Source organism: Aotus nancymaae, unplaced genomic scaffold (genome assembly GCF_030222135.1).
Source record: "Aotus nancymaae isolate 86718 unplaced genomic scaffold, 86718_ANA_hifiasm-v0.15.2.pri h1tg000131l, whole genome shotgun sequence".
In the NCBI taxonomy this organism is placed as follows: Eukaryota; Metazoa; Chordata; class Mammalia; order Primates; family Aotidae; genus Aotus; species Aotus nancymaae.
In genome coordinates this window covers 11,991,965-12,018,090 of record NW_026988546.1, presented here as the reverse complement: position 1 = coordinate 12,018,090, position 26,126 = coordinate 11,991,965, and the positions used below count along the sequence as shown (strand labels likewise).

At 42.8% G+C, this 26,126-nt stretch overlaps 1 protein-coding gene across 1 annotated transcript; it reads left to right on the top strand.

The window, feature by feature from the left end:
- Nucleotides 1-2,962: 2,962 nt before the first annotated feature.
- LOC135272781 (ankyrin repeat domain-containing protein SOWAHC-like) lies at nucleotides 2,963-19,283 on the top strand. The gene is made up of 2 exons (XM_064371431.1): nucleotides 2,963-3,665; nucleotides 19,067-19,283. The coding sequence occupies exons 1-2, from the start codon at nucleotides 2,963-2,965 to the stop codon at nucleotides 19,126-19,128; spliced, it is 765 nt and encodes a 254-aa protein (XP_064227501.1). The 3' UTR covers nucleotides 19,129-19,283.
- Nucleotides 19,284-26,126: the final 6,843 nt, after the last annotated feature.

Sequence of the window (26,126 nt, the reverse complement as noted above, 5' to 3'; positions counted from 1 at the left end):
AAAACTAGAAAACAGGCAACACATTGGAAGGCTGAGATGGGAGGATTGCTTGAGCCCAGGAGTTTGAGACCAGCCTGGGCAACATGGTCACACCCCTGCCTCTACAAAAATACAAAATTAGCCAGGCGTGGTGGTATGTACCTATAGTCCTAGCTACTTGGGGTAGCCGAGATGGGAGGATCACTTGAGCCCAGGAGGTCGAGGCTGAGGGTGCAGTGAGCCATGCTGGCACCACTGCACTGTAGCCTGGCTGACAACATGAGAAATGCAAGTTAAAATTACCATGACGTGTCACTATACACCTATAAGAATAGCTAAATTAAAAATAGGGACAACACCAAATGCTGGTGAGGATGTGCAGAAACTGGATTTCTCATACTCTTCTAGTGGAGATGGAAAATAATACGGCCATTCTGGGAAAGTTTGGCAGTTTCTTTTAAAACTAAGCATGCAACTACCATATGACCCAACAAATGTATTCCTGGGCATCTAGCCCAGAGAACTAAAGACTTACGCTTACATTATGAGTTACTGTACATGAATGTTCATAGCAGCTTTAGTCCCAATAGCCAAAAACTGAAAACAACCTAGATGTCCTTCAAACTGTGGCACAATCATACCATGGAATACTACCTATCCAGCAAACTAGATACACGCAACAACCTGGATGAATCTCCGGAATTTTGCTGAGTAAAAAAAAAAATCCAATCTAAAAAGGTTACTAACTGGGTGATTCCGTTATATTAAGTCTTGGAATGACAAAATTATAGGAATAAAAAACGAATTACTGATTGGGGTTAAGGAGGAGGTGGGGCAGCAAAGAAGTGAGTGTGGTTATAAAAAGGCAATATGGGATCCTCCTGGTTCTGGGAACATCCTTTATCTTCACTGTACCAATCAATGACAATATCCTGGCTGTGGTATTGTACTATGGGTTTGCAAGATATTGAGGAAAGCTGGGTAAAGGGTACAGGGTTCTCACTATACTGTATTATTTCTTACAACTGCATATGAATGTACAATTAACGAAAAATAAAATTTAATTCGAAAATAAGTAAAGTTAGCCTCAAAGCAAATTAAGTACAATTAAAAAGAAATCTAACATCACCTAAATGAAGTGCTCTCTTCTGTTCAAGTGTGTTTGGATACGATCTCTATGAATCAGAGTTCATAAAACACACCTTCCTCACCAGCACCCCTCAATTTTCCCTTACTCACATGCACACAAACACAGCAACTGATACAAGGCGGTCCAGACTGAAAAACTGAGATTTCTTTAAATACACGATAGAATAAAGAGAGGGAGAAAAATCCTTGTCCAGGCTCTATAAAACAAACCAACGGTGTCACTTTGGACAGATCCGCTACTCTCTCAGCCTACAATCTGAACTGTTTCTACAATTTAAACTTCTCCCGTAGGAGGCTGCTTAGTGGAGTAGTTCACAAACTTTTTGGTCTCCAGTGTCCAAAGAGCTTTTGTTTACATAGATTACAACCAATGATGTTTATAGTATCAGAAATTAAAAGGGAGAATATGTTTTTAAGAATACACAAAGGCATACTCCATCGGCCCTCCAAACGGTGGTGAGATCATTCCACATCATGTAGCCTTTGGAAAACTCGATGTACGCGACCTTGGTACTATTATGAAAATAGCTGTAAACAAACTTTGAAAACCGCTGGCTTACTAGCAAGCAAGATAAATAAATATACAAAGGTAACTGATAAGGTTCAAAACACCGAACAAACGCATTGTTTTAGAGTACAAAAGTGTCACGGCGGGAAAAAAAAAAGGTTCAAAACTGTAATGGAGGAAAACTTGGACCACACCGTTTGGTAAAACGGGAGAGCTTCTGAAAAGCCAGGGAAGCCGGGCTTTCTCCTACGGTCAGGAAGGCTCGGAAATGCTCACAGCTGTAAAAGATGACCGCTACTGAATCCGTCCGCACGCGCCTTCAATACCGTTATCGCCGTGAGAGACCTACAATCACCGTTACGGATTTGACTTTTGGCAACGTCCCGACGCTGGCGCCGCGCCCCTCGAGTCTGGGTCCGACCGCGCCCAGGCTCCGCAGAGGATCCTCTCCCGCCCAACGCGCCCAACCGCCGCGGAAGCCGGGGCGGGCGGGGCCCGAGAGGGCGCGGGTCACAATCCCCGACCGGACGAAGCGACCAGCGGGCCGGGGAAGTCCCGCGGGGGCCGGGGAGCGCAGGACAGGGGCCCCGGCTTCGGCGGGACTCACCAAGTGCCGCGCCACCTCGGAGGATGCCATGGTCGCGGGCGGGGGTGAGGCGAAGCGGCGGTGTCAGCCCGACCCCGAGCTGCTGGCACTTGGCGACGGCGGCGGGAAAGCCGGAGGGCTGCACTAACGGGAGGGGCACGGGGTGGGACCGCCTCGTTGACAGTGAAGGGACAAGGGCGGGACCGAGAAGGCGGCCTCCGGAGGAGGGGGACGGGAAGGGGGGACGCGGGGCGGGGTCGAGGCGGACGCCCTACGGAACACGCTGAGCGTTTGGCGCGCGCGAAGCAAGCCCCTCACAGGGGCTGCCCTAGACGCCTTAGAGGACTGACCGTCAGTGTGGGGCGGGCAGAAGGAGAGCCGCAACTCCAGAAAGAGGGAGCGAGGAATGAAGGCGGGGACTGCAGAGCAGTGATTGCAGCCTTGCAAGGCCGGAAGTGGGCGGACCCTAGAGCGGGACCGCCTAGGTGGGTGTGGCCGAGACCTCGGGGAACGGAAGTGGGCGTGACCTGGTGGCGTGGGCCTGGGGTGGGGGTGCGGGGGGCGTGTCCGCTCGGGCGCGGCCCAGTGAGGCAGTAGCCTAGCCCTTCGGCCGCAGACGTGGAGGCGGGTGGCCAGCTGAGCTCGCCAGCCTCCATCGCCGTCGGGAGCCGGCCTCTGGGAGCCCGCCGCGATGGGACCGGGCTGAGCGTCCCGCTGGCGGGGCAACAGCGCGGTCCAGGATGGAGGGGTCGGTGGAGCGGGGCCCGGAGGCGGACCCGGGCCTGGAGGCGGCGCTGGGCCCCGAGGCGGTGCTGCGCTTCCTGGCAGAGCGCGGGGGCCGGGCCCGGCACGCCGAGCTGGTGCAGCACTTCAAGGACGCCTTAGGCGGCGAACCCGAGCAGCGCGCCCGCGCCCGCGCGCGCTTCAAGGAGCTAGTGAACGCAGTGGCCACGGTGCGCGTCGATCCCGCCGACGGCGCCAAGTACGTGCACCTCAAGAAGAGGTTCTGTGCGGGGCCGCCCGCGCCAGCCGGGGACCCGCCACGAATCCAGGTGACCGCCGAGCCTGAGGCCCCCGACGGCCCGGCCGTACCCGAGGTGCGCGATCAGCTCCCCGACGCAGCGGTCCCGGAGGCGCACCCTGGACGGGGCCTCGAGCCTGGCGACTGGGAGCCCCCGGCCGCTGCTCATAGGCCGCCCCTAAGCGCCAGGGCTCCCTGGAAGAACTCGCGGCGCGACGTGCAGCCCCTACCCCGGACGCCGGCCCCGGGGCCTGGCGAGGACCTGGAGCCCCCGCCTCATGGCTGCGAGGAAGCGGACAGGGGCAGCTCCCTTGGGGGGGCCATCGCGCCGAGGCCAGCCCGCCAGAATTTCCGCGACCTGGTGATGGGCAGCTCCCCGCAGCTGAAGAGGAGCGTGGGTCCCGGGGGCAGCAGCCAGAGAGGTCAGTAGTCCCTTATGACTTAGTGACTTCATGATTCTAAGTCTAAGTGACTCAAACTAAGGTCACTGAGTAGATGACACTGTGAAGCAGGAAAGAGAAAAGGAGAGGAATCAGCACAGGTTTGATGCAATTTTGGAACTACTGAGCTTAAGGTTCCTATGAACACCTTGGATCCCTCAAACAGCTCCTATGTAATCACCCAAATCTTTAGTCAAACATATAATTCGGGTAAATTTTACATTATCAAAAACAAATATACATGGCCCAGTGGTAATTCTCACTTGTCTTGAAGTTTCCACTGGCTCCTTGAGACCTGAATTGTTCCACACTGATAAGACCAACTGACTAAAGATTCAGCTTAACTCATTAAGCCAGTTAGGCTTAGTTTTTAGGCTAAATATAATTATACCATATTACTAGTATCAGGCTGCAGTTTATAAAATATTATCTTATTTTTATAGTCAGAAAAAAAATAAATCGGCTGGGCGAGGTGGCTCACGCCTGTCATCGCAGCACTTTGGGAGGCTGAGGTGGGTGGATCACGAGGTCAAGAGATCGAGACCATCCTGGCCAACATGGTGAAACCTCATCTCTACTAAAATACAAAAATTAGCTGGGCATGGTGGTGGGCACCTACAGTCCCAGCTACTTGGGAGGCTGAGGCAGGAGAATTGCTTCAACCCAGGAGGCGGAGGTTACAGTGAGCCGAGGTCATGCCACTGCACTCCAGTCTGGCAACAGACCAAGACTCCATCTCAAAAAATAAATAAATAAATGGTCAAAAAGAAGAAAAAAGTTATATATATTGAAATGGGGGAATTATTATTACAATGGGCAATTGCTACTACAAAGATTAGAAGCAATAATTATGAAAATTGAGAGAAATGAATGTAATGTGACATTAAGCAGTAAAAGAATACAGGATTGTGTTGACTAATATATAGTTACAAGTAAAAATGATTTCTGGATATGAACAAGCATTATAAAGTCTGATTCTTGGTGGGAGAATAAATATTTCCTTCTCTTTTTTGATATCTATTAATATTATTACTCATGTGAATTTAACAAAGAAAAAAGAACACAGGTCTTCCTCAAATATCTACAAAAATGCATTTAATCAGCTGCTATGGATTGAGTGCCTACTATGTTGCAGAAACTGTCCTAAGTACTGGGGATGCATAACTTAAAAAACAGAAAAATCTCTGCTCTTATACAGCTCCTATTCCAGTAAGGAAAAGACAGACAAAAATCTAAGTAAAATGTACATCTTGCTAAAGGACAATAAATGAAATTAAAAAAAAAATAAGGCAGGAAAAGAGGATAGGAAAGGTGGAGGTAGCATGAGCAAGGGATGGGCACCTCTACCCTGTGTTTACTCGCTTAGGGGAGCATAAGAAGGAGAGGGGCTGAAAACTGAAAAGGTGGGGACTAAAAGGATAATCTATGCAGATGCTGAAATCATCCAGAATTCTGACAGGTCTAATGTTACAGAATTATAGGTAGCCAGTAGCTAAACCATCAGGCACCAGGGGAGGTGGGGGTCTCAGATGAATGCAACAAAGGCATGTGGTTAGCAGACAGTATTGACAGCTGGGTGTTGGTCAGAACTGTTAGCTTACTAACAGAGGAGGATGATCTGGAAAGTGACAGGAGGTGTGTGGCAGTCAACTACTCCATTTACAGATTCTAGGACACAAGGTGAATCCATTAATGACAGAAGGTTCCTAGACAACCCCTCTGAGAAAACGTTCAGTCAACATAAAAGTAGTCAAATATTTCTGTATTCTGACTAAAATCACAAATATATATAAAGGAAGGCTTGACCTGTTTTATTTTGTTTTGTTTGCGATGGAGTCTTGCTCTATTGCCCAGGCTAGAGTGCAATGGCACAATCTCGACTTACTGAAATCTCCGCCTCCTGGGTTTAAGTGATTCTCCTGCCTCAGTCTCCTGAGTAGCCGGGATTACAGTCACTCGCCACCACGCCAGGCTAATTTTTGTATTTTTAGGAAAGATGGGGTTTCGCCACATTGGCAAGGCTGGTCTCGAACTCCTGACCTCGTGATCCGCCCACCTCCGCCTCCCAAAGTGCTGGGATCACAGGCATGAGCCACTGCGACTGGCCTGCTTGACCCATTTAAACCCAAGAATAGCAGTGGGCAAAATTTTCTAGGAAAATTTTCTAGGAATCTGTGGAATAAGACACAGGTAATAACTAACTAAAAATTCTCACTAATTTTTCAGCCACACTGACAAACACTGTCATGCTTTGATGATGTCCTGTTCCCACTCTGAGGCAATCCTTTTGTCCCCAGTCATAGCCTCCTCTGGTTACCACGGCTGCACCAAGGCCCTACAGGGTCTGGCCCCACCTACTCTCCAGCTTCATCTTGCTACTGATGTCCTCCTCTAGCATGTTTCAGACATGTCAAAGCTCCACCCACCGGCCCTTTACAATAGCCATTCCCTCTGCCTGGATGTCCTTCCCATCCTTTGTACCATACAAAGGTTCTTTCCCTCCAAGGGCTTACATTATAGTGAGGAGAGAGAGTCAAACAAGAAAACAAAATGTGTAAGTGCTGTGAAGGAAAGAAATAATGTGATAGAGTGTAACTGAGGTGGCAGTAGGGAGGAGATTTTCACAAAGGTTCAAATGCAACTCAATAGAGAAAGGACAGTTAAAAAAAAACAAAAACAAAAAACAGGACTGGAACAATTGGACGCCCATATGCTAAAACAAGCAAAAAGAACCTCGATTCATACCTGGTACCATACATAAAAATAACTCAAAATGGAACACTGACCTAAAAACTTCTAGAAGTATAAAATCTTTGTGACTTTGGGTTAAGCAAAGACTTTTTAGCTACAACACCAGAAGCACAATCCATTTAAAAAAAAAAAAAGTGACGAACTGGACTTAAATAAAAATCTTCTGCTGTTCAAAAGACGTACTTAAGAGACTGAACTGGGCACAGTGGCTCACACTTGTAATCCCAGCACTTTGGGAGGCCCAGACAGGTGGATGGCTTGAGTTCAGGAGTTCAAGACCAGCTGGGCAACATAGTGAAACCTAGTCTCTACAAAAAAATTTTAAAAATTAGCCAGATGTGGTGGCACATACCTGTAGTCCCAGCTACTCAAGAGGCTGAGGCAAGGGAGACAGAGGAAGACCTGGGAGACAGAGGAAGACCATGTCTCCAGCCTGGGAGACAGAGGAAGATCATGTCCCAAAAAAAAGAAAAAAGAGACTGAAAAGACAAGACAGTCTTTTATCCTTTTATAGAACACCTGTAAATCATCTGCATCTGTCTCATAAAGGACTTATATAATAACAACAAATATACATATATATATATATTTAAAACTTATACAACTCAATAATTAGACAATAACCCAGTTAAAAATTGGGAAAAGACTCAACACTTGACCAAAGATATACAGATAGCCAATAAGCACGTGACAAGATGCTCAACATCGTGAGTCATTAGGGAAATGCAAACTAAAACCACAGTGAGATATCACTACATACCTATCAGAACGGCTAACAAAAAAAAACTAACAATATCAAGTACTGGCAAGGATGCAGAGCAAGCAACACAGACTCTCACTCATCACTGGTAGGACTATAAACTGGTACAACCACCTTGTAAAACAGTATGACAGTTTCTTTTTTAAGTTAAACCCACACTTACTATACCACTCAGCAATCCTACTCCTATATACTGACCCAAGTGAAATGAAAACTTAACATTTGGCTGGGCATGGTGGCTCACACCTGTAATCCCAGCACTTTGGGAGGCCAAGGCAGGTGGATCACTGGAGGTCAGGAGTTTGAGACCAGCCTGGCCAACATGGTGAAAACCCGTCTCTATTAAAAACACAGAAATTAGCCAGGTGTGGTGGTGCACGCCTGTAGTCTCAGCTACTCAGGAGGCTGAGGCAGGAGAATCACTTGAACCCAGGAGGCAGAGGTTGCAGTGAGCCAAAATCAGGTCACTGCACTCCAGCCTGGGCAACAGTGAGACTCCATCTCAAAAGAAAAAAGAAAAGAAAAGCCGCTGGGCACAGTGGTTCATACCTGTAATCCCAGCACTTTGGGAGGCTGAGATGGGTGGATCACCTAAGGTCAAGAGTTCAAGACCAGCCCAACTAACACGGAGAAACCCCGTCTCTACTAAAAATACAAAAAATTAGCCAGGTGTGGTTGTGCATGCCTGTAATCCCAGCTACTTAGCAGGCTGAGGCAGGCGAACAGCTTGGACCCGGGAGGCAGAGGTTGCAGTGAGCTATCGTGGAACTGCACTCCAGCCTGAGCATTAAAAGCGAAACTCCATTTCCAAAAAAGAAAAAAGAAAACTTACATTCACACAAAAACCTGTAAAGGTATACAGTAGTCTCGTTCATAATTGCCAAAAACTGGAATCAGCCCATATGCTTTTTAAAGGGAGAAAGGTTGAATAAACTAATTGTGGCACATCAATACAATGGTATATGACTCAGTGATAAAGGTGAGTGAAAGAAGCCAGCACAAAGGCTATGATAATTCCATACAACTGACACTGTGGAAGGCAAAACAATAGGGGCAGAAAACTGGACAGTGGTTGTCAGAGGATAGGATAAGGATAGAGGGTAGGATAAGAGGTTGACTACAAACACCACAAGGGCATTTTGGGGGGTTATGGAACTAGTCTATATAGCTGGTGGTTATACAGCTGTATGCCTTCACCAAAACCCATTGAATCTTATACTAAAAAGGGTAAATTTATTGTATATAAATTGTACGTGAATTTAAAAAGTTAATTCATAAGAGTTTAACAAAATTTTCTGACTAAAAGGTAGGTAAATGAGAAAGTGTAGCTAACAAAAATGAATCAGAATATCTGCGGATGAACTAAATAATATATGTATAATTTTTATTTTTGAGACGGAATCTCGTTCTGTCACCCAGGCTGGAATGCAGTGGCACTATCGGCTCACTGCAACCTCCACCTCCTGGGTTCAAGTGATTCTTCTGCCTCAGCCTCCTGAGTACATGGGACTACAGGCCCGTGCCACCACACCCAACTAATTTTTTGTATTTTTAGTAAAGATGGGGTTTCACCATGTTAGCCAGGATGGTCTCGTTCTCCTGACCTAGTGATCCATCGGCCTCTGCCTCCCAAAGTGCTGGGATTACAGGTGTGAGCCACCACGCCTGACATATATGTATATTTTTGTAATCAACAAAAAGAAAATATATAGCAAAATATGCAAATACAAAACAAAATTAAAATATTTTCTCCAACTGTTCAACTTGTAATGCTGTAATAGGTTCTTTGGCCTTCAGAGTTACATGGAAACTATAATTCTTTGCTATACAACAGAATCTCTGTTACTATATGACAAGCAGCCTATCTTCTATCAAAACAGAGAGCCCCTAGAAATTCTCTCAATGACCCATGTCACGAAGAAGAGTTAACATGACGTCATTATAAATGTATGTTAAGAAGGCTGTTAGAATTAACTGTTTATAGTAGCAACAGATGCTGCAACATTAAGAACTGCCAAAGCCCAGAATGAGATCTGGGGCAAGGAGGTACAAAGACAACATGGAAGAAACAAGAGATATTTTGTGCAAGCGTGTCTGACAAAGTTGCATCTCATCCAAAAAACTGGAGATAGCAGTACTCACTCAGCTCATGGGCTGGGAAGTACCTGCCATGGTTAATGCACTTCAGCAACTGGTAGCATTTAATTACCGTAGTAAACATAGTTACAGCCACAAAGGACAAGTCCACAGAAAAATATATCTTGACTACTTTATTACCTGCAAAGATCTTTAGAGATGGCCCGGCATGGTGGCTCACACCTGTAATCCCAGCACTTTGGGAGGCTGAGGTGGGTGGATCACCTGAGGTCAGGAGTTCGAAACCACCCTGACCAACAAGGTGAAACCCCATCTCTTAAAAACAAAAACAAAACAAAACAAAAAAACAAAAACAAAAACAAAAAAACCCAGATCTTTAGAGATTACTAGACCACTAAAAACAAAAATATATCCAAGGAAGTTGAAAATAATAGCTAAAAAGTTCCCTTTCATTAAAAAAATATTTGCTCTAAGGAAAAATTTAAAGCTGTTTCCTTCATGAATGGTAACTCAGAACTGAAAGGCTACTCATGTTAAGGTTGAGCATATCAACAGTGTGAGACAGTGAATCTTCTTCCTGTCTAAAATGTCTAGCTAGCTCTTCTCCACTAACCCGTGCCCATCTCTATCTTTACTACTTAGCACAATATTGAGCTTTTGTAAAAAGCTTTCATTCTATTTATGTAAAGGTAGTATAAACCATAATCACACAAATAATTTGTATTTTCCAAAAATTCATATTAGTAAGCTGCATGGATTAAGAATACAGTTTCCACAGAAACAGTATTACAGCTAATCTCCTGAGCAGGTTCCCAAATGCCTCATTTACGCTATAATGTACAGAGTATTTACAGTCTTAGACTGTTTTCAAATCTAGTAGCAGACTAAGAAGGAAGTTGCCCTATTTCTAGAATGGTTAACTACAGATCATGCATTCTCAATGGGGGCAGTACCTGTATTCTCTCTCCCCATAAACAAAGCAGAAATTGGTTCTTGGGAGGACAAAAATAAATGAATGAATGAATGAATGAATGATTGGTGTCCCTCACCAAAGCTCAAGCTTACCTGAAAAATGTTTATTCTTTAGTACTGGATTCCTCCAATTAGGGAGAACTTAAAGTTAAATTAATTACTTGGGCTAATCAATTTAATAAAAATTAAATATGTTATTAATTACATTTTCTTTAAATTTAATTTTTCTCCTAAGAGGGCAATAATGAAAAAAAAGGTTGAGAAAAACTGTTCTAGAGAAACCTTGAAACAGGCAAAGTTTTTTCCCACCTCCTTTTTGCAGCCCTCCCCTTCCCTGATTCCCCACCCAGATTACCCTAAATCAAAACTACCTACCTGTGTTCACCCCTAGGGAAACTCTGACTTCCTTGATTCCCAGGATCTCACTAGGTGTTAGGAAAGTCACCCACTGACTAACCTGACTGGGGGTATCTATACTTGTATAAAAGGACAAAAGGACTTTCTATAAAGTAGATTTCATGCAGTGTAAATGGGAAAAAAAACCTTAAGATTATGCTGGAAATAAGGAAAAGTTCAATGTCTGTTTCTGAGGCCCTGACTCAGGTTGAGCAGAACTAGCCACTAAATTGTCAATGGGAACATTTCTCATCTACACATAGAACTACCTTAGTCAACCATTCCTCTTTTTTTTTTTTTTTTTTTTTTGATGGAGTTTCACTCTTGTTGCCCAGGCTGGAGTGTGCAGTGGCGCGATCTCTGCTCACTGCAACCTCTGCCTCCCATGTTCAAGTGATTCTCCTGCCTCAGCCTCCCAAGTAGCTTGAATTACAGACATGTGCTATAATGCCCAGCTAATTTTTGTATTTTTAGTAGAGAAGGGGTTTCACCATGTTGGCCAGGCTGGTCTCGAACTCCTGACCTCAGGTGATCCACCCGCTTTGGCCTCCCAAAGTCCTGGGATTACAGGTGTGAGCCACCATGTCCAGCCAAACCATTTCTCTTAAAATGAAGGTCTTTTATAACAAAGGCAGCTTTTTATTTTAATTTTTAAAAATCATCTGAGTAATTCTGGCCTAATTTAGAGCTCAAAGTGATATTCCTGCCAAATAGTATATATGCAGCTAAGGAAAAATTTCACCATGCACAGCTTCTATTTGTCCATGAAGAAACTGGGATACAGACTACTCACAAAACATTCAAGGTATCTCTCAATATACTCCCTACCTAATAGTTCACAATTTATTAACTCTTTCTATGTAACATGCACTCTAAGACAATAGGACTTTCTTGCTATTCCCATAAAAATGGACCACACAGAGGGCAGGATAAACTTGATCTGATTCTTAAGGGAGGAACGTGAAGGAAATCAGAGAAAATAGACACACTTCTACCTTATTTTTGGTAAGCTCCTTGGTCATGTGATCCTAAGCTGATGAAGCTAGTGTAGAGGGGTCGGGGAGCCCATCCTACCTGGCACAGACCAGTAGCCTATTTACTAAAAGTAATACCAACAAAGTATAAGTGCTATATCCCAAGCTACTAAATCACGATATTCGTTTTTATCATATTTAACATCAGAATTTAAAATATTTGTAGTAGACATAAATTCTACAAAGTGTTAAATTTTCTAAATAAAGCATTATCTAAATCAACTTTACAGATATAATCGGAAGAAAATGTAAGAATTAAAGTTCTCATTACAAAAACTTTCAGCATCAAGCATTTTATAGTAGAAATGCTCAAAATCTAAAGCAGAGACAAATTAGATTAACATGGTTGAAAACAAGGGTCCAATATGTATTCTTGAAGAGAGGAATCTATCCTGTAGTAGATTATAAAAATTTAAGAGCATCTTTCTCCTTTTCTCCCACACACCAAAATATATCAATCAATCAATCAGTCCAAAGAGAGTTTGGGACCACGTTATAATGAGAATCAGTCTGGGAATATCTGAAAAGCATGACACTATCAGTGTTACAGCCTAGGGAAGTTGGGGTTTCATTAGAACATACATGTAGATGAACAAAAAGCTCCTGGCTGGCTGCAGTCATTTATAATTTATTCATTTAACATTCAACAAGAATAAAATTGTCCAAGATTATGTACTTTCCATACAAAAAATAATCAACACCTGTCCTCAAAGATGTATGAGTATGGCTATGGAGGATACTAAGAATAACACAAGTTGCTCTTCCTGAAGACAGATCATTTAATTAAGGATGAAAAAATGCAGAGCTTACTAGATGCAAAAGGTTAACAATGCAAAACCATAAATTAGGAGGTACCGCAAGGTAGCATATGACCAAATGCCAAATAAGCAGTATCCCTAGCGTTGGGGGCTGCGGTTCTGTGGGAAAGCTTCAGAGGAAGTGGCATGGGAACTGAGTCTTTCATTATACAACAATTATAGGATCTCCAGATGAAGAGATGGGAATATCCAAAGGCGCGGAGGTTGTAATTACTGGGACATGAAAGAAAATTAAGAATCACAACTTCAAGACAGAAAGTATACTAATGAGGGAAGCCTCTGAGATACAAAAGTTATCCTCACTGAAGAATATCTGAGAAGGAAAGAGAAAAAAAGAGTTCAGAAGCATTGTAGCTAAAAAACAGGAAATGACAAACTCAGACAGGAATTGCAAAGATTTAGACACAACGTTAAAATAAAGGTAAGGATAACTGAAAAAGTGGAAGATTATGGCTGTGTTTTTCGGGATAGGAAAAGGCAGTCAGTAGACTGTACTTAACACTACTTCAAGATGCACTATCTCAGTCAGCAATAACAAACTATACCGTCAGGATCACCTGAATCATAGAACAGATGCAATTCCTAATGGGGTCATGGTGGAGATAATGGCAGAGACAATATGGCACAGAGCAGATATCATGATCACCAGCTGTGATTCCTTGAGCAAGACATTAAACTTCGATGAGTTTTAATATCCTCTTTCTATCAAAAAAAAAAAAAAAAGTCTGAAAAGGGCCAGGTGGCTCACGCCTATAATCCCAGCACAGCGGGAGGCTGAGGTGGGTGGATCACCTGAGGTTGGGAGTTCAAGACCACCCTGACCAACATGGAGAAACCCTGTCTCTATTAAAAATACAAAAGAAATTATTCTGGCGCATGCCTGTAATCCTAGCTACTCAGGAGGTGAGGCAGGAAAATCACTTGAACCCAGGAGGCAGAGGCTGCAGTGAGCCAAGATCGCCCCACTGCACTCCAGCCTGGGCAACAAGAGTAAAACTCTATCTCAAAAAAGAAAGGTCTGAAAATCTGTTGAGTATCAAATGAGGCCGGGCGCAGTGGCTTACAGCTGTAATCACAGAACTTTGGGAGGCCGAAGTGGGCATATCACGAGGTCAGTAGATGGAGACTACCCTGGCTAACACATTGAAACCCATCTCTACTAAAAATACAAAAAATTAGCCAGGCGTTGTGGCATGCACCTGTAGTCCTAGCTACTCGGGAGGCTGAGGCAGGAGAATCACCTGAACCCTAATAAAAGTGAAAATAAAACATATCAAAATCTGTGGAACAAAACTAAAGCTGTGCTTAGAGGAAAATTCATTTTTTTCTTCATCACCTAGAATTACCATACAGCATGGATTACCCTTGTGAATATACTTAGTCATTTTTTATTTTTCAAGCCAAGTCTCTGATACAATATGCATAGACTTTGATCTTTAATTTACACCATGTTATAGAACTATTGCTGCAGTCAAGTTATATTTAAATTAATAAAGAATTATCAGGCAAAAAAAAAAAAAGCACATATTAGAAAGGAGAAAATTTCAAATCAAGCATCCAAGCTCCTCCTTTGAGAACGCAGAACAGAAAAAGGGCAAAATAAACCCAAAGCAAGCAAAATAGAAGAGGAAAATATAGAAGGAAATAATTCTTAAGAATAAAGATCAGAAATCAATGATATTGAAAACAAAAACAATAGAAGTCAATGAAATGAAAAGCTGGTTCTTTAAAAAGATGGATTAAATTGACAAACTACTAGCAAGATTGACAGAAGCAGACACACAAATTACCAGTATCATGAATGAAATAGAGATACCACTATAGATCCTGAAGACATCGAAAGGATAATAAGGGAATACTATAGTCAACCCTATTCACATCAATTTGACAACTTGGAAGGAATGAATCAATTCCTCAAAAACCACAAATTACCACAACTCACCCAGTAAGAAATAATATAAACAGCCTGGTAACTACTGAGGAAATTTAAATTTGCAACTTTAAAACTCCCAAAACATAAATTTTCAAGCCCTGATAATTTCATTCAAGAATCCTGCCAAGTATTTAAAGAATTAACAGCAATTCTATACAATCTCTTTCAGGAAATGTAAAAGGAGGCCAGGCGTGGTAGCTCACACTTGTAATCCCAGAAATTTGTGAGGCTGAGGTGGGTGGATCACCTGAGGTCTCAAGTTTGAGATCAGCCCGACCAACATGGAGAAACCCCATCTATATAAAAAGTATAAAATTAGCCAGGAGTGGTGGCACATGCCTGTAATCCCAGCTACTCCAGAGGCTGAGGCAGGAGAATCACTTGAACCCAGGAGGCAGAAGATGCAGTGAGCCGAGATTTCACCATTGTACTCCAGCCTGGGCAACAAGAGTGAAACTCTATCTCAAAAAGAAAAAAAGAAAAGAAAAGAAAATGGAAAAGGGAACATTTATTCCCAATACATTTTATAAAGCTAGTGTTACTCTGATACCAAGACAAAGATAGTACATAAAACCTACAGAACAGAACTCTCGTGAACTTGATAAAAAGCATCTATAAAAAAACTCCACACAAGAACTTATGCATCAATGTTCACAGCAGTTTTATTCCCAATGATCAAAAACTGGAACCATCCCAAATATCCAACAAGTGGTGAATAGACAGACAAATTGTAGTATACTAAACTACTGATACATGTTACAACATGGATGACTAGCTAGGTGTCCCAATAGTGATTTATTTACTGGGATTTGAGTTTTTAAAAATATGCATTATGTACATTTTTTACATAATCATATATTCTTATATAGATATAAATGCAGATATAAATGTCTTGAAGGGTAATAACAGACTATTGAGAGTGGTTACCAGTTAGCAGTGGACTTACAGGTTGGGGTGAGAGGGAATTGCTTTTTATTGTATATAGCAGGCAGAATTCTGAGACCGCCCCTAACACTGATGCCCCTGGTGCACATGAACTTTCTCCGACTTATTTCAAATGCTAACCTAGGTGTCGCTGAGAAGAGATTTTACAGATGTGATTAAGGTCCAAACCAGTCAACCTTAGAAATGGAAAGTATCCTGGGTGGGCCTGACCCCTCAATGAGGTAAATCCTTTTTTTTGAGGCAGAGTTTTTGCTCTGTTGCCCAGACTGGAGTGCAATGTGTGGTCTTGACTCACTGCAACCTCCGCCTCCTGTGTTCAAGCGATTCTCCTGCCTCAGCCTCTCGAGTAGCTGAGATTACAGGCACACACCACCATGCCCAAGTAATTTTTGTATTTTTAGTAGAGACAAGGTTTCACCATGTTGGCCAGGCTAGTCTCAAACTCTCGACCTCAGGTGATCCACTCTCCTTGGCCTCCCAAAGAGCTAGGATTACAGGTGTGAGACACCATGCCCAGCCATGAGGTAAATCCATAACAGGGCCTAGGCACTTCCTTGTCAAAAACCTGAAGCATGAAGGGAACTCCATCTGCCAGTTCTCCCTTGCTGGCTTTCAGAACGGAATGGTCTCTAGGAGCTGACAACCCCCAGCCAGCAGTGAACTGAAGTCTGCCAACAACCGGGAAGAGTATGGAAGGAAAGCCTCCAGATAAGAATCCAGCAGCTGACTCCTTGAGCGTGAAATCCAGAGCAGAGAAGGCAGATGGGCCATGCCTGACCTTCGACCTACAGAATTGTGAGCTAACAAGCAGATACTGTTTTAAGCAGCTAAATTTGTGACAAATTGTTATGAAGCAACAGAAAACTAGTATACTATATTCTCTTTTGTGCCATTTGAATTCTTTTTAGTCATGTAGGCATGTTGTCTTCATATTTTTTTAAAGATCGTGAAGAAGCACTAGGCTTCCTCCTCATGCAAGTATTCAAGATGATAAGAATTTCATAACTTGTTAAAGTTGTTATCTGACAGGCATATGCTTATTATATAACAGTTGAACTAAATGGCCTCTAGGATCCCTTATAGTTCTACAATGACAGGATTTTAATGTAACTGAAAAAAGAAGCATTTCAAAAATGAATGTGTGGTCCCCATGATGTAACACAGAAGAGGGGCCAGGGAAAAAGAAAGTAAGCAATAGCCACTGGATGGACTTGTCACTGAAGATTACTAGTGACTCCGACAGTAGTCTCTGGAGGATTAAACACAATTCAAAAAGTCTATGAGGAAGATGGAATAGACTGTTAGTACAGTGAGAGAAAAACATTAAAAGGAGGGTAGTTTGTCAAATTAAAATTTATCAATATCGTTGATATAAGGAGAAAGGGGGAAAAACAAGAAGAGAGACTACAGTTATTGGAGCACAGAACTAAAGGAAATTATTTAATCTTATTGAATTACTGGCCAGGCATGGTGGCTCATCCCTGTAATCCCAGCGCTTTGGGAGGCTGAGGCAGGTGGATCACTTGAGGTCAGGAGTTCAAGATCAGCCTGTCCAACATGAGCAAGACCCAGTCTCTGATAACAATACAAAAGTTAGCCGAGTGTGGTGGCACATGCCTATGATCATAGCTATTCAGGAGGCTGAGGCACGAGAAATGCTTGAACTGGAAGGTAGAGGTCGGATGAGCCGAGACTACGCCACTGCACTCCAGCCTAGGCAACAGAGCGAGACTCTGTCTCAAAAACAAACAAACAAACAAACAAACAACAACTTGTTGAATTACCCATGTTTGTATTTGTAATTTCCTTTCTAATTGAAGTTTAAAACTCATCTCTTTCAACAAATTACATTTACTTCCTCTTTTTAAACACAAATTTCAGTATGAATTACCAAAGCCATACCTGCAGGCCCTTATAAGCATCAGGTCTAATCTTGCATTAGGGAGGCTTCTGGCAGGACCACCCAAGGGCTCCCTAAACGCTACCATTCACAGGAGTTCTATGCACCCACCATGTTCTGCAGTGTGCTCAAACAACAAATCACAGCCGGGCATGGTGGTTCTACCTGTAATCCTAGCACTTTGGGAGGCCGAAGCAGGCAGATCACTTGAGGCCAGGAGTTCCAGACCAGCCTAGCCAACATGGAGAAACTCTGCCTCTACTAAAAATACAAAAATTAGTCAGCTGTGATGGAGCATGCCTGTAATCCCACCTACTTGGGAGGCTGAGGCATGAGAATTGCTTGAACCTGGGAGGCATAGGTTGCAGTAAGCTAAGATCACACCATTACATTCCAGCCTGGGCAACAGAGCAACACTCTGTCTAAAGAAACAAAAACAAACAAATAACGAATGAAAAAAGAAACAAGGCCAGGCACGGTGACTCACGCCTGTAAACCTAGCACTTTGGAAGGCTGAGGTGGGTGGATCACCGGAGGTCTGGAGTTTAAAACTAGCCTGGCCAACATGGTGAAACCCCATCTCTACAAAAAAATCCAAAACAAACAAACAAACAAACAAAAAAACAATTAGCCAGGCATGGTGGCAGGCACCTGTAATCCCAGCTACTCAGGAGGCAGGAGAATCGCTTGAACCTGGGAGGCGGAGGTTGCAGTGAGCCAAGATCACGCTACTGTGCTCTGGCCTGGGCAAGAGAGCAAGACTCTGTCTAAAAAAAAAAAAAAACAGAAAAGAAACAAAAATATTTCCTTAATGTCAGATTATGGATACTCAATTATTCAATCCATCATCGACTTTTCACTTGAATCAACAGAAAAATTAATTCACGTTCACAGTAAGTACAAACAGAAGTCTTTATCAGAAGAGTCTATGAACACTCCAAACAGTTATTTTAAAATCATAGAAGCATTTAGAGTACAATGTGGTATCTATTTAAGGACATACTCACTCTCTGTTCATCATCAGATCCTTGTGAAGACATACAAGTAGTTTTCGTTGCCATGTGAGACTGAAAGAGCTGAAAAAGGAATACAAAGGCTTAAAAGGAAACAGAAACATTTCCCGCAAAACCCATTATCTAAATAATATATTTACATGAATAAGGTGTTACAATATTGTTGTTATCACCAAGTTTTGACTCGTAGTCTACACTATTGAATTGCGTTTGAAATTGTGGCTTTCTTAATGGATAGGTATCTACATAAGTAAATAACATATAATATTCAACATATGCAGTAATACACTTACACACAAAAAAATTGTAAGAAATTAGTAAACTCCCATTTACAAGTAGGGAGACAAAGAACTTTATTTTTACTTAAGTTGCTTTATAGGATTAAAAAGGGAAAATAAGCTATTTCATTTTTAAAGACACTCTAAGAGCCAAGAAGTCCCTCAAAATTAGGTATGCTCCACTGCAGTGTGGCAGGGGAAATATAAATGTCAAGAATGCTACAATTGCAGAGTGGTGGGGAAAGCAGGGATTTTATAATTTGAACAAGTACCTTAGTCACCAATTAAAATAAAAATAATCATTTATAGAACTCATATTACATGTCCATATCACTATGCTAGCTAGCTCATTAAGTTCATTTTCTTATATAATCCTTACAATACATCTGAGCTATACATATTATCATTCTCATAGCCTAGATGAAAGAATTTGGATTCTCTATTTTTTTTTTCTTCAAATATCTTTTTTTTTCTTTTGTGTTTTAGGTTTTGGGGTACATGTGAAGAACATGCAAGACTGTTGCATAGGTGCATACGTGGCAGTGTGATTTGCTGCCTTCCTCCCCTTCACCTATATCTAGCATTTCTCCCCATGCTCTCTCTCCTCAACTCCCCACCCCCCACTGTCCCTCCCCTATTTCCCCCCAACAGACCCTAGTGTGTAGTGCTCCCCTCCCTGTGTCCATGTGTTCTCATTGTTCAACATCCGCCTATGAGTGAGAACATGCGGTGTTTGATTCTGTGTTCTTGTGTCAGTTTGCTGAGAATGATGGTTTCCAGGTTCATCCATGTCCCTACAAAGGACGCGAACTCATCGTTTTTGATGGCTGCATAATATTCCATGGTGTATATGTGCCACATTTTCCCTGTCCAGTCTATCATCGATGGGCATTTGGGTTGGTTCCAGGTCTTTGCTATTGTAAACTGAGCTGCAATGAGCATTCGTGTGCATGTGTCCTTATAGTAGAACGATTTATAATCCTTTGGATATATACCCAGTAATGGGATTGCTGGCTCAAATGGGATTTCTATTTCTAGGTCCTTGAGGAATCGCCACACTGTTTTCCACAATGGTTGAACTAATTTACACTCCCACCAACAGTGTAAAAGTGTTCCTATTTCTCCATATCCTCTTCAGCATCTGTTGTCTCCAGATTTTTTAATGATCGCCATTCTAACTGGCGTGAGACGGATTCTCAAAGGTTGAGTAATTTACCCAAAATCATACAAGCCAATAGGATTTAGACACAGGTCTGATTTGACTGCCAAGCTGGTGTTCCTTCTACTGCCTCAAATTATAAACCAAATGGATATTCACTGTTCACAACAGTACAGAATGAGGAAAGAGAGGTACAAGAGAAACTGTATTAATTTCAAGGTACTGCTATCCTACTTCTGAATATAGTACAAGATACTGAGGAAATGTGACATTTTTAAAAAAGTAATATTACTATGAATGTAGTAAGAAAAATTGCAAATGGTGTCAATGAGAATACACTCTTGATTCCCTAGTCAGCTCCCTTGATTCCCTAGTAGCTCAGCTCTCTTTCCGAGAGGCATCAGACCCTTAGGCATCCTTCCAGAGAGAGACTGTGCATGTCTAAGCAGGCATCCTTTGTTTATATAAATGGTAGCTGTCTGCTGCTCTGTGCTATGTTTTTCTTTTTCGCTGAATCTCTCCTGGAGACTGTTTCGAAGTACTATTTAGAGCTACCTCATTCTTTCTACAGCATAGTGTTCTCCTCTGTATACCATATTGTGGTATATATGGATGCTCTTCTTTGAGACTGTCCTATTGTCTGTAATTACAATGAACGGTGCTGCAACAAATGTCACTGCAATAAAAGAGAGAACTTGGGTGCTCCCACCACCTTGCCCTGATTGTGTGTGGGCGCACAAACAAACACACACACACACACACACACACAGAGTGAATGAATCCCATACAGATACAACAGTGTACATTGTGACTGCATTTTATATATGCTAACAACAATCTTCTGCTGGTACACTTTGATAAAATAGGCTGACTTTGTGACTGAACACTCCACATAATAGTGTTTTCTTATTTCTTTTTCTTTTTTTGAGACAGAATCTCGCTGTCACCCAGGCTGGAGTGCAGTGGTGCAATCTCAGCCACTGCAACCTCTGCCTCTCGGGTTCAAGCAATCCTTTTGCCTCAGCCTCCCAAGCAGCAGGGATTACAGGCATGCACCACCACGCCTGGCTTATTTTTGTAGTTTTAGTAGAGATGGGGTTTCGCCATGTTAGCCAGGCTGGTCTCAAACTCCTGACCTCAAGTGATTCTCCCACCTCAGCCTCCCAAAGTATTGGGATTACAGGCATAAGCCACCATGCTCAGCCAACGGTGTTTTCAAATCCTAAGTTTTGCCAACACAAAATGATGTTTGTCAGTTGGAAAATACTCCTATTTAAAAGCACACAAAACCTCAGTGAGGGATATCAAGGTCCTGGCTGTATTTTCACAATGTGAAAAGCAAGAAGTATGAATGATACAAAGCACATCAGAGACTAGCCTGATTTTAATTCCTGGCCTCAGGTTTTAGCTTGTAACTACACATATACTTCACTTACACCCTGCCATTCTGAAAAGTCCCCCTGTCTCAGTCACCATGTGGTGCATAAGCAGTATCAGGTCCCTCTACTCTGCAGGATAGAAAGAAAGTGAAAGCCCCTGGAAACAAACAGTCGTGGTTATAGAAATTTGCAGAAAGAGATCACTGAAGGCAAGAGTCAAAGAAGAAAATAACTTTGAGCCAGGTGCCGTGGCTCACACCTGTAATCCCAGCACTTTGGGAGACTGAGGGGGGTGGATCACGAGGTCAGGAGTTCAAGACGAGCATGGCTAATATGGTGAACCCGTCTCTTCTAAAAAACACAAAAATTAGCCTGGCAAGGTGACGGACGCCTGTAATCCCAGCTACGCTGGAGGCTGAGGCAGAAGAATTGCTTGAATCCGGGAGGTGAAGGTTGCAGTAAGCTGAGATCACACCACTGAACTCCTGCCTGGGAGCCAGAGCAAGACTTCATCTCAAAAAAAAAAGTAGAAAGAAAATGACTTTGAACTGAGTCAGGAAAGAGGTACAGCTCTAGATGAGACATTTAAGGTAGAAAAAAATCCCTAAGCACCAGAAGACAGAATTTCACACTTGGAGAAAGTAAACAGTAAGTTTAAGAATTTGATGGAGGCCAGGCACAGTGGCTCAGGCCTGTAATCCCAACACTTTGGGAGGCTGAGGCAGGCAGATCACGAGGTCAGGAGTTCAAGACCAGCCTGGCTTGAAAATACAAAAATGAGCCAGGTGTGGTAGCATGTGCATATAGTCCCAGCTATTCGGGAGACTAAGGCAAAAGAATCGCTTGAACCTGGGAGCCATAGGTGACAGTGAGCTGAGATCTCGTCACTACATTCCAGCTTGGGCGAGAGAGTAAGACTGTGTCTAAAAAAAAAAAAAAAAAAAATTGATGGAAAGAAGCATTCACTGATCTCAGCTGCAAAGTTATAAATGATGTTAAAAGGAACAGATTAGGGACAATACCTTAGTGACAGACTGAGTAAACCGGAAATGTCCATTTAGAGTCTGACTTTCTGGTAAAGGTTAAGAGGTGTCACAGAAAATGTCTGGCTAGGGGCCCTCTTCAGAGCCCTGCATTATATACACTGAGTAGGAAGGTAGAACATTCCATATTTGAGATTAATTCTGGACCTAACATACTACCTGATCGCCTCTGAGCATCTGTGTCTACTACAAGTAATGCACCACACATATAATTCACTGAGGCTGTATTATTTTGACTTGCCAAGTATAGAACTTTAAGGAAAATTAAACTTTCATTTTTATTTTATTTTAGAGACAAGGTCTCCTTCTATTGCTTAAGCTGGAGTGCAGTGGCACAATCACAGCTCACTACAGCCTCCACCTCCTGGGCTCAGGCGATCCTCCCACCTCAGTCTCCCAAATAGCTGGGACTACAGGCATGCACCACCACACCTGGCTGAAAATCATACTTAAAAAATGACTGGTGGCCGGGCGCGGTGGCTCACGCCTGTAATCCCAGCACTTTGGGAGGCCGAGGCGGGTGGATCACGAGGTCAAGAGATCAAGACCATCCTGGTCAACATGGTGAAACCCCGTCTCTACTAAAGATACAAAAAATTAGCTGGGCATGGTGGCGCGTGCCTGTAATCCCAGCTACTCAGGAGGCTGAGGCAGGAGAATTGCCTGAACCCAGGAGGCAGAGGTTGTGGTGAGCCGAGATCGCGCCATTGCACTCCAGCCTGGGTAACAAGAGCAAAACTCCGTCTCAAAAAAAAAAAAAAAAAAAAAAGACTGGTAAGAAAGTAGTTTTTAGTTTTTAACATAATGATGGCAATGATAAGTTTTGGTAAAACGCTGCTTAGTGTTGATAAGTAAAATCTGCTTAGAAAAATATTAGAGGCTTTATACTCATTTACCATTAAACTTCAATAAAATATAGGTTAAACTTCTGTCATTAATATAAGTTCATATCAAATATCTGCTTTTGTTTATTCATTTACTGTGTTTCTGAACATCTGACAAAAAGCCTACTTAAAATATCAGTGGATAAATATTTTGATCAAGAAGTTTAAATGAATCACATACAAGTAATATAAATCATTGTTTCAAATATTTTCCACTAGTACTACTTGGCCAGTTAAATTTCCAAAACAAGTTTAACACTGGAAAAGGTTTTTATTTTTTTCAATTTAATTATTTATTTATTTTTGAAACAGGTTCTAGCTGTGTCAGCCAAGCTGGAATGCAGTGCCATGATCTCGGCTCACTGCCAAGATCCTCCACCTCTCAGACTCAAGCTATCCTCCTGCCTCAGTCTCCTGAGTAGCTGGGACCACAGGCGCATGCCAGCAGGCCTGGCTAATTTTTTTGTTTTTTTTTTTTTGAGACATAGTTTCGCTCTTATTGCCCAGGCTGGAGTGCAACGGCACAATCTCGGCTCATCACAACCTCCACCTCCTGGCTTCAAGCAATTCTCCTGCCTTAGCCTCCCAAGGAGATGAGATTATAGGCATGTGCCACCATGCCCAGCTAATTTTCTATTTTTAGTAGAAATGGGGTTTCTCCATGTTGGTCAGGCTGGTCTCAAACTCCCAACCTCAGGTGATCTGTGTGCCTTGGCCTCCCAAAGTGCTGGGATTACAGGCATGAGCTACCACGCCCAGCCACGCCTGACTAATTTTTTTGGAGAGATGGGGTCTCACTCTGTTGCCCAGGCTGGTCTCACACTCCTGAGGTCAAGCAACTTGTCTGCCTCAGCCTCCCAAAGTGCTGGGATTATAGGCGTAAGCCACCGTGCCCAGCTGGAAATGATTTTTAATAAACTAGCAGGGAAAATAAGAATAGGACAAGAGTTGGCTGAATCCCTCTAATGGCAAACAGAGCTCAGTATAAGGCTAAGAAACACTAAATTAGAAAAAAATTTAAAATCTGCAAATAGAATCCTGGCCTGCTCTATCATTGACCACCTACTTAGTATGTGTAAATCACTCAGCTGGGCTTGACGGTCTCAACAGCAATAAGATATGGCCCTTGATCTTGTGACTGTGTCTCAGAGAAACATGAATGCACAACAGGCAACCACAATCTCGTTTCAATGCACAAGGAGGTAAGGAGACTAACCATCTCAACCCACCTTTGACTACATAGTCAATTTGCTTTTTCTATAGCTTCTATTTTAAAGATATATATACATCAGGCACACACAAATCATATATAAATCTACACACCTACTTTCCAAAAGGAAAAAATCCTATACAGTAATTTAACTCCTAGCAAAGTCTACCATATACTTTTTAAAAAGTTGTATTATCTATGAGTCCTAGAAAGAAGCGCCAAACATGGCATAGCTGGAGGAAGGTCAGGTACTCCATCTTTAAAATCTCAGTTTGGGCCAGGCAAGGTGGCTTATGCCTGTAATCCCAGCACTTTGGGAGACCACGGAGGGTGGATCACTTGAGGTCAGGAGTTTGAGACCAGCCTGGCCAACATGATGAAACCCCATTCTCTACTAAAAATAAAAAATTAGCCAGGTGTGGTAGCACACACCTGTAGTCATCCCAGCTACTCAGGAGGCTGAGGCAGGAGAATTGCTTGAACCTGGGAGGCGGAGGCTGCAGTGAGCTGAGATCGCGCCATTGCACTATACTCTGGGCAACAAGAACAAAACTCCATCTCAAAAACAAAACAAAACAAAAAAAGAGACTCAGCAAGATAAGACAGCGGCAAGTTGACCTCCAGTGCACATGGCCTGTTTGCATCTCCCTGGGAGGCTGTCAGGACAGCAAGGCTTAGGGTTGTCCAATCCCATCAAAATAGTGCCTCCATTATACCATCAAACTCCAACAAACACAAAAGTTAGAAGATAACTGCAAATTCTACTACTTAATCTCAAAAGATCATCAAGATGGGGAAATTCTTGATAGTAGTTCATATAAAACAGAGTTAACAGTCTCAAGCTTAACAAAAGCTTGCACTATAACAATGACAGTTTAAATTGCAAATGCAATCTTATTTTAAAATTACTCCTAATTAGAAAATTATTTATTATAGAAAAAATATCATTTCTAATTTCTGCTGTTTTAGTAACACTGCAATGAATACTCCCATTTGAACTGTTTTACTAACACTACAATGAACTTTCACTCATGGCACCCAAAGAGGTACACCATTCCGATTCTCCCTTCAAGCAATACCTAGTCCTGTGCCTTCAAAGAATGCAGTTCACTGACGGTCTCCACCTGTAGAGCCTTCGGAAACTGCTGCAATATAGACCCAAGACCACTTTCTCCCTAGGCAGCTGGTAGGTGAAGACTGGGCACAGTAGGGATGTCAGGGCTGCCTGGCCCAGACTTTGTCAGATTCGCATTGTTGTGCAGCTCTCACTGCCCAACTGGGCTTCCTCCCTTCTTTCCTTGAACAGCTATCAAGATCTGGATCAGGGCGTGAAAGTTTTCTCCCCGCCACCCATACTTCCTGCTTTCTCCTTCTTCAACTTTCACAGGCAACAGTCCCCCTGCCCCTCATCTCCAACAAATCTCCTATAACTGCTAGCTCCTCCTATGTGTCTGCTTCCAGGAGGATTCTAACCAACTCACCTGTATAACCATTAATTATTCTGTGCATCTGACAATATCTTAAATTCCTAGAAAATAATTCCTGTTCCAAGCATACTGCCAAACTGCCCCTCAAAAAAAGACTGGGCCTGCTTATATTTCTAATATTAGCAATGAGTTGAAAAAACACCACAAACTGTTTTTCCTCTGTTCTCACACAACACAGAATAATTTTGTGACCAAAAGTGGGAAGTTTTCCCCACCCAGCAAACAAGCAATCAGTTTTGCAGTGGCTACCAGCTGGGTGACCTCTAATTTAATTCTGACACTATCTGCTTGGCGATAGAGTCCAATCCCACAGACTGAGGGCAAGTCCCCAAGACTCTACACCCCATCCCAACCCCACTTCTGCTCAACGCAAGCCCCAGGTCA